General features: G+C 41.5%; 1 protein-coding gene across 1 annotated transcript in view; it reads left to right on the top strand.

Moving 5' to 3' along the window:
* The window catches only part of LOC147012769 (choline transporter-like protein 4), a 58,302-nt gene extending 44,751 nt beyond the window's left edge, over window positions 1–13,551 (top strand). Inside the window, exons 14-22 of the mRNA XM_085853947.1 lie at window positions 2,799–2,898; window positions 3,171–3,418; window positions 5,829–5,923; window positions 6,846–6,949; window positions 7,303–7,376; window positions 7,526–7,596; window positions 8,031–8,119; window positions 9,053–9,137; window positions 9,667–13,551. Of these exons, the coding sequence (XP_085710073.1) occupies window positions 2,799–2,898; window positions 3,171–3,418; window positions 5,829–5,923; window positions 6,846–6,949; window positions 7,303–7,376; window positions 7,526–7,596; window positions 8,031–8,119; window positions 9,053–9,137; window positions 9,667–9,773 (973 nt within the window). The 3' untranslated portion in view covers window positions 9,774–13,551. The remainder of the gene's footprint in view (window positions 1–2,798; window positions 2,899–3,170; window positions 3,419–5,828; window positions 5,924–6,845; window positions 6,950–7,302; window positions 7,377–7,525; window positions 7,597–8,030; window positions 8,120–9,052; window positions 9,138–9,666) is intronic.
* Window positions 13,552–13,933: the final 382 nt, after the last annotated feature.

Below are 13,933 nucleotides of genomic sequence, written 5' to 3' on the forward strand. Positions count from 1 at the left end.
TACAAGCCATGCACAGTGCCATTGTGTAGACTGTGGTTATCTTTACATACCAACGAACATGGATCGACTTGCTGCGCTCGCCTCTCCACACGTTATTGCAGAAATTGATATCATACATTTTCTGTGTTGGCATGATTTACACTAATCATGATAAAAACATTTCTTTTCTACAAATGTATTTGTAATATTAGTGATATTATATTCATTTGAAATTTGTTTTTGATATAAGAAGATCCAAGTAGTCCAAATGGTCAAGGGTCTAAGCTGTCGAATCTCTCTGAAGGGTGTAATGAGGCTCAGTGGTGTTAAGTTTGAAGGGGGGCTGAAATGGTCTTCATGGTCTTTTGGGGTTTTGGGGTGTCTTTTGGGTCTTCAGTATATTTTGGGTGCTTGGGGTCTTCAGGATATTTTTAGGTCTTTCATGACTTTGGGGTCTTCAAGGTCTTTGGGTTCTTCAGGGTCTTTTGGGACTTCAGGGTCTTTTGGTCCTCGAGGACTTTTGGGTGTTTGGGGATTTTTGGTCTTCCAGGTCTTCAGGAACTTTGAGTCTTCAAGGTGTTTTGGGACTTTTGGGTCTTCATGGTCTTTTTGGATCTTGAGTTACTTTTGGGTCTTCATGGTATTTTGGGGCTTCCAGATCTTTTTGGTCTTCATGTCTTTTGGGTCTTCAGGGTCTTTTTTGGTCTTCGGTGACTTTTGGGTCTTCAGGGTATTTTGGGTCCGCAGGGTCTTTCGGGGTCTTTGGGAATTAATGTTCAAACAGGACGTGATTAATAGGCATAGAGTCTTCACGGACTGATGGACTGCTTCATGACTTTTACCGACCGTGCTTTTAGTTTTCATATATAAACTCGTACTACGGTTCAAGTACTAACCGACTCCTGTGGTGGCTTTACCTGTTAATCTTCTTGCTCAGTGTTTTTACCTGATGATCAACTCACACAGTGGCCTGTTTACCATAACTCCCCTCATTCTGTCGGTATATGTGATATTCAGTGTATGTATTTCCATTGGAGTTCTTCTTGAATATGGAAGATAACTCACGACTTGAGAAATCTATGCCTTTTTGGCAAAAGTGGAATGGAAAAGTCAAATTGGGACAAAACTACACTTTCGCGGCATTGGTTTTATGAAATAGTTTCTGGACTCATCAAAAGACCACAACAACACGAGTTTAAACGACTGACAATTACAAGGACACCTGCCAAAAAATTCACGCTTGTATAGCAGATTGGATCTTAAATGCAAGCACAATTGACACCCGACTTAATACCGCTCTGGAAAGGAGAGTATACTACACAGTGCAAATTGTCATCTTTAGAGTACCAGGGCCACAGTTTGCCGTCAGATTACTGCCATTCTGATGTGAGGATGCAGAAAAAAGACAAGTTCATGCTCCGGTCCTGGAAACATAGTCGGTGAGTCAGTGAGTTATTTCCTGCACCTTGGCCTGATTGACTGTTGTGAAGGCAACTGCAAACCAACAAGCACAATCTTTGCTCGTCATCGTCGTTTGGGTTAACGTCAGTTCTTGCAAGGGCGTGGCGGTGTCACTCATGCAGTGCCCCCTCCATGTAGGTTAGAGCAGGAATTTGGCCGGTGATAACTCACCTTCCCAGGTCGAAAAACCAGTTAAAACCAGTACACATTTTCAACTGGTCTCTATTGGTTCTAATTGGTCTTTAACTGGTCTCTATTGGTTTCAACTGGTACCAGTTAAATTCAGTCAGAATTCCAATTTCCCAGTTGAAAAAACCAGTAGCTCATATTTGTACCAGTTAAAGTCTTACTGGTTCCAGTTGATACCAGTTGCAATGTACTGGTCCCAGTTGATACCAGTTGCAATGTACTGGTCTCCCAGTTGATACCAGTTACAATGTACTGGTCCCAGTTGATACCAGTTATTAAATACAATTGTATTTCAACTGGTAATATATCACTCTATTCCAATTTCCATATTAAAACCAGTAAGAAACCAACTGGCTTTACTGGTACCAGTTGGCTACTGGTTTTCAACTGGTACCAGTTGACCAGTAAGCTACTGGTCTTTACTGGTTTTTCGACCTGGGTTCTCTTAGCGAAGGACACCGTGGGATCTTCAATGTCCACCAACTGAAGGCCGGCAGACGTGATGCCCAGTTTAACATTCATCCAAGGGGCAGCACACATTGATTAATCACCTTGCCTGTTAAACACCAGGATGACAGTTTATAGCTGGGTCGGAATTCAAACCCAGCCTGGATGACGTAGAGGCAAATGTGCGTACTACTCGGTCATCCTGTCATGCACTCTGTCGTTAGGAAAGGGGGAGGGGGTGGGTGGGGGGTGTGAGTGAGGTATCTGCATTGTGCTGAATGGTTTACCTGGGATGACAATTTATAGCTAAGTCGGTATTTTAACACAGGCATGATAGCTTTGAGGCGAGTGTGCGTACCTCTAGGCCATCCTGCTAGGCCACAACCTTTGCTAAGAAGCTGCTTCGGCAGCGCCAGCGCTCTGTATGTAAGTATGGTACCTTGATGGTGACATTGATAACTAAGGTCATTCGTGTTTCAGGACCATTCATTCTCGTGAGAACTCCTGGTAAATAACATCCCTCATCCAGCATTGCTGTTTTCTTGCGATATTTTTTTGAATAATTAAGGAGTGAAATTACACTGATCGTAAGTTCGTTTCCAGGTCCTGAAATTATTTCTTCCATAATGGATAAAAATCCATCAAGACAGATATAAAATCCATTACCTTCACCTTTCAGCTACAAGTTCATTTGTTCAATCCTCCTTTACCCAGTCATTCAGCTATTTGGCAACATCTGGTGAACCCGTGTATGTTTACTTCACTGGTGAGGACGACAGTGCAGCATGTAAAAAAATACAAGGTGCAACTTGTACACCAGGGGTGAGTTTATTTTTCTTTTCATGATGAGGTGGACTTGCCTGCAACTTTGGTTTTGCAGTAATAATGAAATGTTAAGAGTGGTTAATTGATTTATGCCGAAGAATGCTTGGAGTCATTTCACATGTTTCATCCAACGTGTTTGTGATGTCATATGTTTGTGGTGTGAGATCATGAATCTTTTGTTTTTTAAGCTAATAATCAAACTTCTGCTTTAATAAGACTTCCTCTTCTTCGTTATGACTGTTTTTTTTCACTACCTACCCCGATTTCAGGTTAATTTATCAACTACCTGCAATAATGCAACTTGCAGTTTTGCCGCATACCAAGGTTCGACGACCTTCCTTCAAAACCTGTTCAACCTGCAGGTCTACAACGCGTTTGCTTTCTTGTGGCTGATGAATTTTGCCATTGCTCTGGGCCAATGTTCCTTGGCTGGTGCCTTCTCCTCATACTTCTGGACTTTGGACAAGAAGAAATTGCCCTGCTGTCCTCTGATTGAAAGCTTTGGTCGTACCCTCCGGTGAGACCTTGCCCGCATATGCATGGTGAGGTGCAGCTGATCATTCGGTTATCAAGTAACAGCTTTCCCTAACTGATGCACTTTCGAAATTAAAACACTTAAGTCTGCATGTGTTGTCCAAGCTACAATGCCCTGCCAGAATAAAATTAACACCCCTGATTGTAAACAGACTTTTTTATCGATCTGTAACACAAGCACAATCAAATAGACTATGTGAAGGAGCCTGCAAAAGTATTCAACCTTCTCCAAAGTTTTCACATTTTGATGCCAGCTGAGCGTATTTCATGATGCTTTCAAATCAAACTTCACATGTCGTCTTCACAAACTACTCCAAAGTGAAAAAATGCAGATAAAATGTGAATAAGTTAGATTAACAGAGAAAATCAGATGATTCTCAGTTAGAGATGTATTCAAACCCGTTGTCCAATTAACTCGAAATCACTTCAGGACCAAATTATTTATTTGAGAGGTTGCAAAATATGTGTAATACGTTTCACCTGTATGTATTCAGTGGTTTAACTTTTAAAATATGGGTAATACCCCTGGGTACTCACCTGGTAGAACAATGATACTGTGGAAGAAATCAACGTGAGATGGAATCAGCAAAATGTACCAATGAACCAGTTTTGGGCCCAATGTTTTTTTTTATGTCATGAACAAACTTTGGTCCATCATGGGTGATGAAGGTTGTGGTCACGTTTTATCAAAATTTTCTGAGAAGAAAGCAAATATATATTTTGGGGAGGGCAACCTTCCCCAGTAAACCACCTGTGGACCATCTCAGACCCTGAATTTTTTTAATGCCATGAATAAACTTTGGTACATACTGGGTGATGAAGTTTGCAGTCAAGATTCATCGAAATTGTTTGTGTAGTTTCTGAGAAGTTTATAGACGGACGGACAGACTGACGGACTGATGACATGCCATTCCATAAGCTACCTGGAACTACATTCCAGGTGAGCTAAAAATTCAGCTCCTTCACTTATCTAAGGAGTGCTAAGGTGCAACTCACTTGTCAATCCATAAGGCAAACATTTAAAACCAAGGAACTTTCCAAAGAAGTCAGACATAAAGTGGTGGAGAAGCACCACTCAGGAGAGGGTTATAAGATTTCAAAGTCACTCATTAGCCCTTTGAGTATGAAGAACTTCATCATTAAAAAGTGGAAAACATATTATATCAGGTCTTCCATCCAAACTCAGCAGCAGGGCAAGCAGGAAACTGGTTTGGGATGTCACTGTAAATCCATCAATGACATTTAAAGATCTGTTATGAAAAAAAAGCAGAGTTAATTTGGATGTATGGCACCAATAAATCCCAATTTAAAAGGTTACGGTGGTCGAGGATGTGTGACACAGCAAGAGGGTGGAGCAAAGGACTGAGATGCTTATTGTTCCATGCAGCCAGTTGCACAGCACAAGAAAGGCCATCAGCTGCAGCTCAGAAACCGCGTTATAACTGGCACCTTCCATGTTGTGTGAAAAATGTTCCCTCTTGGAAAAACCATGTTTTTGTGAAATTGCATTGTGTGAAACTATGTTAAGCAAGGAGTTACCGTATTCTGGATGGCAGATTCATCCAAATGTTGCCAAATGTGGAGTAGATTTTGTTGCAGCTCTTGGGTATTACTTGGCATGAAGAGATTGGCTTTTCCACAGCTAGATGTTCTGAAAATGACTTCCAGATGGTTAAAGATGATTAATATAGCATAGATATTTCCTTTGTGGATGTTGAGCATAAACGTGACGTAATTAAATGTGAAATTAGATATGCGTCGCTTTTCTGTGTAATAAGACACCATCCCCACCTCCTCATGTTTGTGTGTCCAAAATAAGATTAAAATTGACAATCGTAATCAAAGCTCAGGTCAATTGGATGAAAATTATTTTTCAGATAAAAATTATTTTAGAAGTTTGACCTTAAGTTGACCTTTGACCTTTTCATCTCAAAAGTATCTCGTTTCCCAATTCAGTGACGCAATATCGATCATGTTTGGGAACGTATTGATCTGGAGTGTGGAAAAGCTGAACTCTGCCAAGTAATACCCAAGAGCTGCAACAAAATCAACTATCCGGATCAGTCTGTGATACAAAATGTTATTGATTCAATATGTTCACGGGTTCAAGTCCTGTATGATACCAAAGGACATGCAACCAGAAACAAATATATGTAATCTATTTGATTGTTTTCATATCGGAGATCGTTAAAATAAAGTTTGTTCACAATAAGGGAGTATTCATTTTATTTTGTCAGTACATTGCACAATGTACATTGTAAGGGTTTCTGCTCAATGATTCTCTTCTTTTTTTATTTTAAACTCACCAGCTACTTCACCTTCAATGTCTATATATGTAATCAAACATAATGTGCAGTTGTTGAACTTTTTTGTTATTTTCCCATTGCTTGCAGGTATCACACTGGTTCTCTGGCTTTTGGATCTCTCATCATTGCAATTATCCAGATCATCCGGGTTGCTTTAGAGTATGTGGATCACAGTATTAAAGGTGGGATATGCAGTCATAATAATAAAAAAATATATTTAAACATCCATTAATGAAGATCAAGGGATCTTCTGTATGGTGGGAAAAGTATGTATGATCTGTATGGTGGGAAAAGTATGTATGATCTGTATGGTGGGAAAAGGAGGAGGCATGATGAATGATTGATGACGTTCTCTTTCATCGAATATCCTTGGTTATTCTATAGATTTCCTTTTAATAGTTCAATAATCTATTAAAATAAATGCAAATAAGGAACATTTTGTTGAAAGAACAAGAAATGCCCATCAACACTAAACCACAACATTTGTAAGGCTACAACTATTCACACCTCCTTGTGTGTCGGGGTCGGCCAGGGAATGTTTTCAGCCCAAGTCCTTCATGAACCGGTTGGTCAGGCTTGATGTTTGATGGGTTTTGGCAGGAATTTCTAGTTTGTTCAGGGTTCCAGAGATGATGCACATACTCTTTGGAAAAGACTCCTTCACACTTCCTATCTGCATCCATAATTATCCTGTCAGCCACACAACGGGAGACAGGGTTGTGTGTGTGTGTGTGTGTGTGTGTGTGTGTGTGTGTGTGTGTGTGTGTGTGTGTGTGTGTGTGTGTGTGTGTGTGTGTGTGTGTGTATATGTGTATGTGTATATGTGTGTGTGTGTGTGTGTGTGTGTGTGTGTGTGTGTGTGTGTGTGTGTGTGTGTGTGTGTGTGTGTGTGTGTCCTTCCAGGTTGTAGCATTGTTTTTATCATTTGAGAATTTGTCATCAAATTGTCAACAAACCCATATTATGAGAATATGGAGAAGACATGTCAAAGAAGATATTTCCACAACCAATGCTCACAAATTAAATTTGAGCAGCAACCAGACAGATAAGTGCACAGGTAAACCATCACACTGTTGTCCCTCCTTACATTTATTGCTGGTGCAGGAAAAGAAAATCCAGTCGCACGCTTTATTCTGTGCTGCATGAAGTGCTGCTTCTGGTGTCTGGAGAAGTTCATGAAGTTTATCAACCGGAATGCGTACATCATGGTGGGGCTTCTTTGTTTGTTTTCACAATACCTTCTGTTGTTCCATCACGGTGGGGTTTCTTTGTTTGTTTTAACAATACCTTCTGTTGTTCCATCATGGTGGGGCTTCTTTGTTTGTTTTCACAATACCTTCTGTTGTTCCAGCAGGAGAAGTCGTTGCATCACTGCTTAAACGTTTTCTAATCTCTATGTATCTGGAATCAAATCTCCAGACTCGGTGGATTTTATTACAGTTCTTCATTCTCGTGGCTGTGCTGTAAATAACTACAAGGGGTCAAACTAATCAGACACCTCCCTCCCTCCTCTCCCCTTACTCTACCCACCCCTCCACCACCTCCTCTCTGAACTCTTCAGATTGCCATTCATGGGAAGAACTTTTGTAAATCAGCAAAGAAAGCTTTCATTCTCCTGATGAGGAACATTTTGAGGTGAAAGGGACCGTGGGAAATTCAATCAGCACAAAGTGTTTGACCACACTCATTTATTAGCATTCATCGGAATGTAAAGGAGTCTGAAAGATAAACAGGAATGTAAAAGATGTCCGGGTTTGTAATGATAGATTTTGTCTTTTTGCCAGGGTCGTGGTTCTGGACAAGGTCACTGATTTCTTGCTTATGCTGGGAAAGTTGCTGGTCGTGGGAGGTGTTGGTGAGTCTTTGTGTTATTTTAGAGTTTACCAACAGAAAATGAACCAGGTTAGGAAGTTGGAATTTGTTTAAGGGTGCTGGCGATTACTGGCCTACTCTTCACGAATTACCCCGTGGGATCTTCAGCATCCACTAACTAATGCTGACAGATGGGACGCCCGTTTAACGTCTATCCCAGGGACAGCATGCATTGATGCCTCACCCTGCCTGCGAGACACCACGATGACAGTTTATAGTCGGGCTGAGATTCAAACCGAGGTTAGACTGCTTATAAGTGAGCACTCCCATATCGAGGCTATCCTGCACTGACATATTATTATTAGGAAAACAATTTATAGTTTAGTTTGAATGCCAACACACAATTGTGAAGTTTGTTGGAGTTATGCCTCATATTGTCTGTTGCCTAAATTTTCTTTGTTTGTTTTCCTTCTGTAGGAGTTCTGTCTTTCTTCTTTTTCTCGGGGAGAATAAATATCCCGAACCTGAAAACACCAACGCTCAATTATTATTGGGTTCCCATTTTGGTAAGTATAATTCCTTTCGAACAGAATCAGAATATTTTTTATCTTCATTTCATCCCATCAATTTTCACAGAAAAATTAACCTTCCATCGTACTTTAAGTCGCAGCACAATAGATTGCTGAGCAAGAGTGAGTTTGTTGCTTTCCCCATTGTGGATGAAAGAGACTGTTTGGAAGTTAAACCCGAGATAACAAAACTTCAGGATTCATTGAATCCTGCATATGATTTCATTGTTGCCTCTCCCCCCCCCCCCTATTTTTGCATGGCGTACATGTATTAAAGAGCAATGAAACTTGCGAGTGCAACAACCAGTTATTCTTCTTTTTCTACTTGTTTAATATGCCCATTTGTTTCCACCTTATTGTGGGGCTGGCAACCACAAAACGGTTCTTTTTAAAAGACCACATGGATCTTTAACATCCACCAACGCCCCCAGTGCTGACAGACGGGTCCTCTAGCTTAAAATCCTTCTGATGAACAGTGTACACATAGAATCGCCCTGTATGCAAAACACCAGGATGGCAGTTTATAGGTTGGTCGAGATTCAAACTGGTTTAAAGCTGGTCACATGATGCCTGTGCAGTCCTGGATGAAAACACTTGGCTTTCTAAAAGCCCTATCTGACGCCTTGATTTTATGGCCAGCTGTGCTCGTTGGTGGAGCTCGTACAAATATGCATCTTCCAAAATGAAAACAGTTTATTTTGCTCGTCCAATGGGATTTGTTGATTTTAAAGTTTTATCGGATTCAGAAAGGGCTCGCATTCTGCACAGAAGGGTGAGGGAAGGGAGGGTGGAGGACATGCACACAGCAATCATGAACTATTGACTGATTCATCTCCTGACTGAATGTCTGACATGATCACTTTCTGACTTATAATACAGCTTATGAATTAACTGAATGAGGTAACCATACTCCGTACATTCTTCCTGCAGACAGTGATTGTGGGTGCATATATGATTTCACATGGATTCTTCAGTGTCTACGGGATGTGCATCGACACATTTTTCTTGTGTTTCCGTAAGTAACACAATCAACAATATGAATAAGAAACATGATAAAGTTAACGGGCAGTGAGATGTTGGAACGTTCCTGTTGAACTGTCTACCGCACATCCTATATTTCGTTTGCACGAATAATTGGATTTGGTGCGTTTGGGAAGAAATAGTCAGGCAAAGTGAAGTTAACATGTTACATGCGATGGAGTTGTGATGTGTTCCAGGACTGGTGTTGTATAGTCTTGAAACAATTCTCAACGAGTCGTGAATGCCCCGAAGCTTTGTCAAGAATATGGGCGTCCGTTATGTAATATTACATTGCACTGGATTTTAGAAGATTTCTATTTGGATAGAAGGATAATTGGGCTGGACAACTTGAAGAATTATTTAACCACGTGTCTTAACTTAACCACAAAAAAGTGGTGCTCTTTGAAGAATAAGATTCTAACAAACTTTTAAACTCACAATGATTAAGTGTTTATCATCCTGCCTGTTCCTCTTGCACTCTCATCACTCTCCCATCAATCCTGCTCCTTCTTCCAAACTTGCAGTGGAAGACATAGAACGAAATGATGGATCTCCACAAAAGCCTTACCACATGCCTAAGTCACTGATGAAGATTCTCAACAAAAAGAACCGTGGACCAAAAAAGAAGTAACATCAGATTCTCTGTGATCCACAAATGCTTTGTCTATTTGTTTCTTGTTTGTTTTATATTGCCACACACTCTTACCATCTTTGTTTACATTGTTTTCTACTGTATACCATGTAGTCTGCCAAAAAGTGATTTTAATTTTTTTTTGTTGAGGCTTCAGGAAATGTTGAGACCAATTTAAAGGAGGGAGAGAGAGAGAGAGAGAGAGAGAGAGAGAGAGAGAGAGAGAGAGAGAGAGAGAGAGAGAGAGAGAGAGAGAGAGAGAGAGAGAGAGAGAGAGAGAGAGAGAGAGAGAGAGAGAGAGACAAAGAGACAGAGACAGAGACAGAGACAGAGACAGAGACAGAGACAGAGACAGAGACAGAGACAGAGACAGAGACAGAGACAGAGACAGAGACAGAGACAGAGACAGAGACAGAGACAGAGACAGAGACAGAGAGAGAGAGAGAGATCTGGGTATGATAGGAAGAGAACAAAGAAGAGAAAAGGGGACGGTGTGACTGTTCGCCTGGAAGATTTATTAGTAGAAAAAAGGGAGGGTGTGTGTGTGTGTGTGTGTGTGTGTGTGTGTGTGTGTGTGTGTGTGTTTGTTCTGCATATACAACATATACTACTTCAAGTTTCTCCCTTCCAATGTGGTGATCAAATTGTTATCTCGCATATGAAAAGACAACCCATGTAGCTTACTCCAATCGGCCATGCAGGGTTGAACTGGAAAATTAAATAATTGTGTTGCTATTCCATCAAAACATCCAAATAGGAAAAAAAAAGTTAAATCCACCCCATAGAGGATTGATTGTTGGAATATGTTGGGAGACTATTCCAACAAACAGGAGGTTATCTCTGATGGTCGATATGCCAAAGCTAACAGGATCCTTCGGTCTCCAGAATTGGGTTTTACCCTGTTTGAGCTATGAGGTCTATTGGTTTTCACCATTTTCCAGAAAGGTTTTGCTAAATGCCTTAAGGCTGGTGCTCATCATCTGATCCCAGGAATTTCATCTTCAGCGACATAAATCAGCTGCTGTATGGCCTCTTGTGAAAAGGCCGGTCCTAATTGTTTACAAAATGGCAAATGACAGCCATTGTTTGATTCATACAACCAAATCTGAGAGAAAATACTCGTGCCATTTGGTGAACATTCCTACTTGTACTCGGTAGCCAATTATATTGCAGAAGGAATGTTGGATTGCAAGTCAAAGTGGTGTTGTTGTTGCATACCTGTCCTGAAAGGACGGCTCAGGGTTTTACTTCCGACTACACAGAGAGTGACATGGCATTGCACAGGTCAGATGTGATAAATACATCCCGACAGTTTTTGTCTTGTCCTATAGCCTCAGATTAACATACTTCGTCTCCATCAGCCGACTTGGAACATTCTTTGAGCCAGAACTAACCCAAGCTGCAAGCAATCAAAGTTGAAACCAAGGTCCTTGGCAGCAAGGTGCAAGCTCGAGACAGAAATCATCAGTATGATATCTTCTGAAAGTGCATTGATATGTTTTGTGCAGGTGTTTGGCATTCGTTCCGGCAGCAATGTCACAGTGAATCAAAACGCATGTAAAATTTCCGTGCTTCACCCACAGGCTTCCAAAGCTTATTTTCGATTGTTTTTGCATGGGTCCAGCATTACTTGATCGATTATAGCAGTGAAAACTTGTTCAGGTTTGGTTAGATTTTTCATTTTTGCTTTTTATGAAGGAGGAAGTTCCTGGCCCTATGAAGAGAAATGGAACTTTCATTTAAACTCCATTTACAGCATCACCCCCAAACAATACACGACACTTGACGTGCTGAAGTGAGCACAACTTTCAAGAAAATAATCCAGGTCAATTCCCATGAAGTTTTGGTTTCAGACCAGGTCACTCTACCTGGATATGTTGCTTCTGCTCCCCCAACAATGAATGGAGGTCCTCAATGCCAGACAGGAAATCCGAGCCGTATCCCTGGACATATCACGTGCTTTTGACACGGTCGGCACCCTGCCCTACTCACCAAACTCTCTTCCTATGGTATCCAAGGCCATCTCCACTCATGGCTCGCAGACTTCCTCTCCTGTCGCAGTCAACGTGTGGCCCTAAATGGAGTTCTTTCATCCCCTCTTCCTGTCCAGGCTGGGTTCCTCAAGGTAGCTTTCTGGTCCCTGTTCTTTTTCTGGTTTTCCTCAATGATCTCTCCGACTCTATGGAAAATCCTCTATATCTCTTTGCTGATGACTCCACCTCTGCCGTACCATCGGTCATCCCTCAGATCGGCAAGCAGCAGCTTCTTCGCTCACTGCAGATCTGGATAAAATCACAAACTGGTCCAACACGTGGAACATGTCTTTCAATCCAGACAAATCTCACACTCTCACTATGTCTCTCCGAAAGGACCGTTTGGAAAACTCCCCCATCCACTTTCTCAACAATCCTCTGGAAGAAGTCCTTTCTTTCAAGCTTCTGGGTCTCACTATCTGCCATGACCTTTCCTGGGAGAGCCACATTTCAAACCTCACCTTCAAAGCCAGTCTCCGACTGGGAATCCTCCGTCGTGCCAGGTCCTTCCTCGGCCCACCTGAGCTCCTGACGACTTACAAAGTTTTCGTCCGCAGCCTGATGGAGTACTGCTCTCCCCTCTGGGCTGGTGCTCCTGCCTCTCACCTTTCTCGGCTTCACACTGTGGAAACCAAGGCATTTCGGATCATTTTCATCTCCCGCAATGAGGCTGAGTCTTTGGGCCTCTCAATCAATCACCGCAGGTTGGTCGGTGGTCTTTCTGTCTTCTACCGTCTCCTCTCTAGCCCCCCCCGCGTTATCTGCGATTTGTCCCCACTACATTTCCGCAGGGCGCTCAAGGTCCACCAACAACCCCCTTCTGGTAAAACTACCAAAATCACGAATCACTGCTCACCTTCACTCTTTAATTCCTCTTTTTTCCCCACATTTGGAATAAACTCCCTCACTCTATTCAATCCCATTCTTCCCTCCAGGCCTTCAAAACAGCTGTTCACCACCACCTCTTATCATCCCCAATCCAAATCCTCGATCTTTTCTACCCCCGATAATCCACCCAAGCCCACCTCCTTCAAATTCCTTGCTTTTCTTCCTGAAAGTCCCTGTAATGTCCATCTTATATTCCCCATGTCCCCCGCCCAATCCCTCTCCCTTCCACAAATCTCCAAATGTCTCTGTTCCCCTCTGTTTTGTCCTTCCCACTCCCACTCTTGTCTCATGCCCCCCTTGCTGTGCGTTGTGTGTTGGCTCTCACATGAGCCTCGACAAGGTATACAAAAAAAAGAAAAGTATAGAACCTTTTCCAAGAAAAAGGGGAAAAATTTGTGCATGGTCATATGATGGAGAGTCATCTGGAAAGCTACAAAATCCTGTCTGGTGATGGATAAAATGCTCTCCTGAATGTTTTTATGACATTGTTTTTTTTCAAAGCGTTTATGAAATCAAACTCAACTGATTATATTTTATCGATTTTGAGAAAGTAAAATAGCACAAACGATACATTCGAGCTTTATATCGGTGACGATGCAATATCTCTTAATGATCTAATGATTTTTTTTCATTGTTATCATATAGTCTGTTCTCCTTATCAAGTTGTATTTATATCAAGTGAAAACATAATGCACTTTGAGGAATTCACTGAAGGCAAGCAATATTTAATTGGGTAGGATGGAATTGGTTGTACATAAGTGCATTAATTAATTATATAAAGTACTGTATTACATTGTTTATTCTGAGATGAATAAACAACACATTAAAAATGTTATGGAGGAAGAGTTTCACTGAAAGCTGTTTTGTTTTGTGTTACTGACTCATGAAAATGGCAAATGTCGTGAGGGTGTGTGTGTGTGTGTGTGTGTGTGTGTGTGTGTGTGTGTGTGTGTGTGTGTGTGTGTGTGTGTGTGTGTGTGTGTGTGTGTGTACCTCTAAGCCATCTTGCCAGTCTTTACATATACACACATACACACAGAACACCTATAAGCTATCTAGCCCTAGCCAGGGTTCGAATCTCAACCCAGCTATAAACTGTCATCCTGGTGTTTCATTGGCAGGGAGATTCATCAATGTGTGTCGTTCCTCCGATGGACATGAAATGGGTGTCTCATCTGCCAGCATTAGTTGGTCGACATTAAAGATCATTGTGTACTTCATTAAGAATAAGCAAGCTAT

This window comes from Eptatretus burgeri, chromosome 14, assembly GCF_056783735.1.
Source record: "Eptatretus burgeri isolate ZD-2024b chromosome 14, Ebu_testis_v1, whole genome shotgun sequence".
Lineage (NCBI taxonomy): Eukaryota > Metazoa > Chordata > Myxini > Myxiniformes > Myxinidae > Eptatretus > Eptatretus burgeri.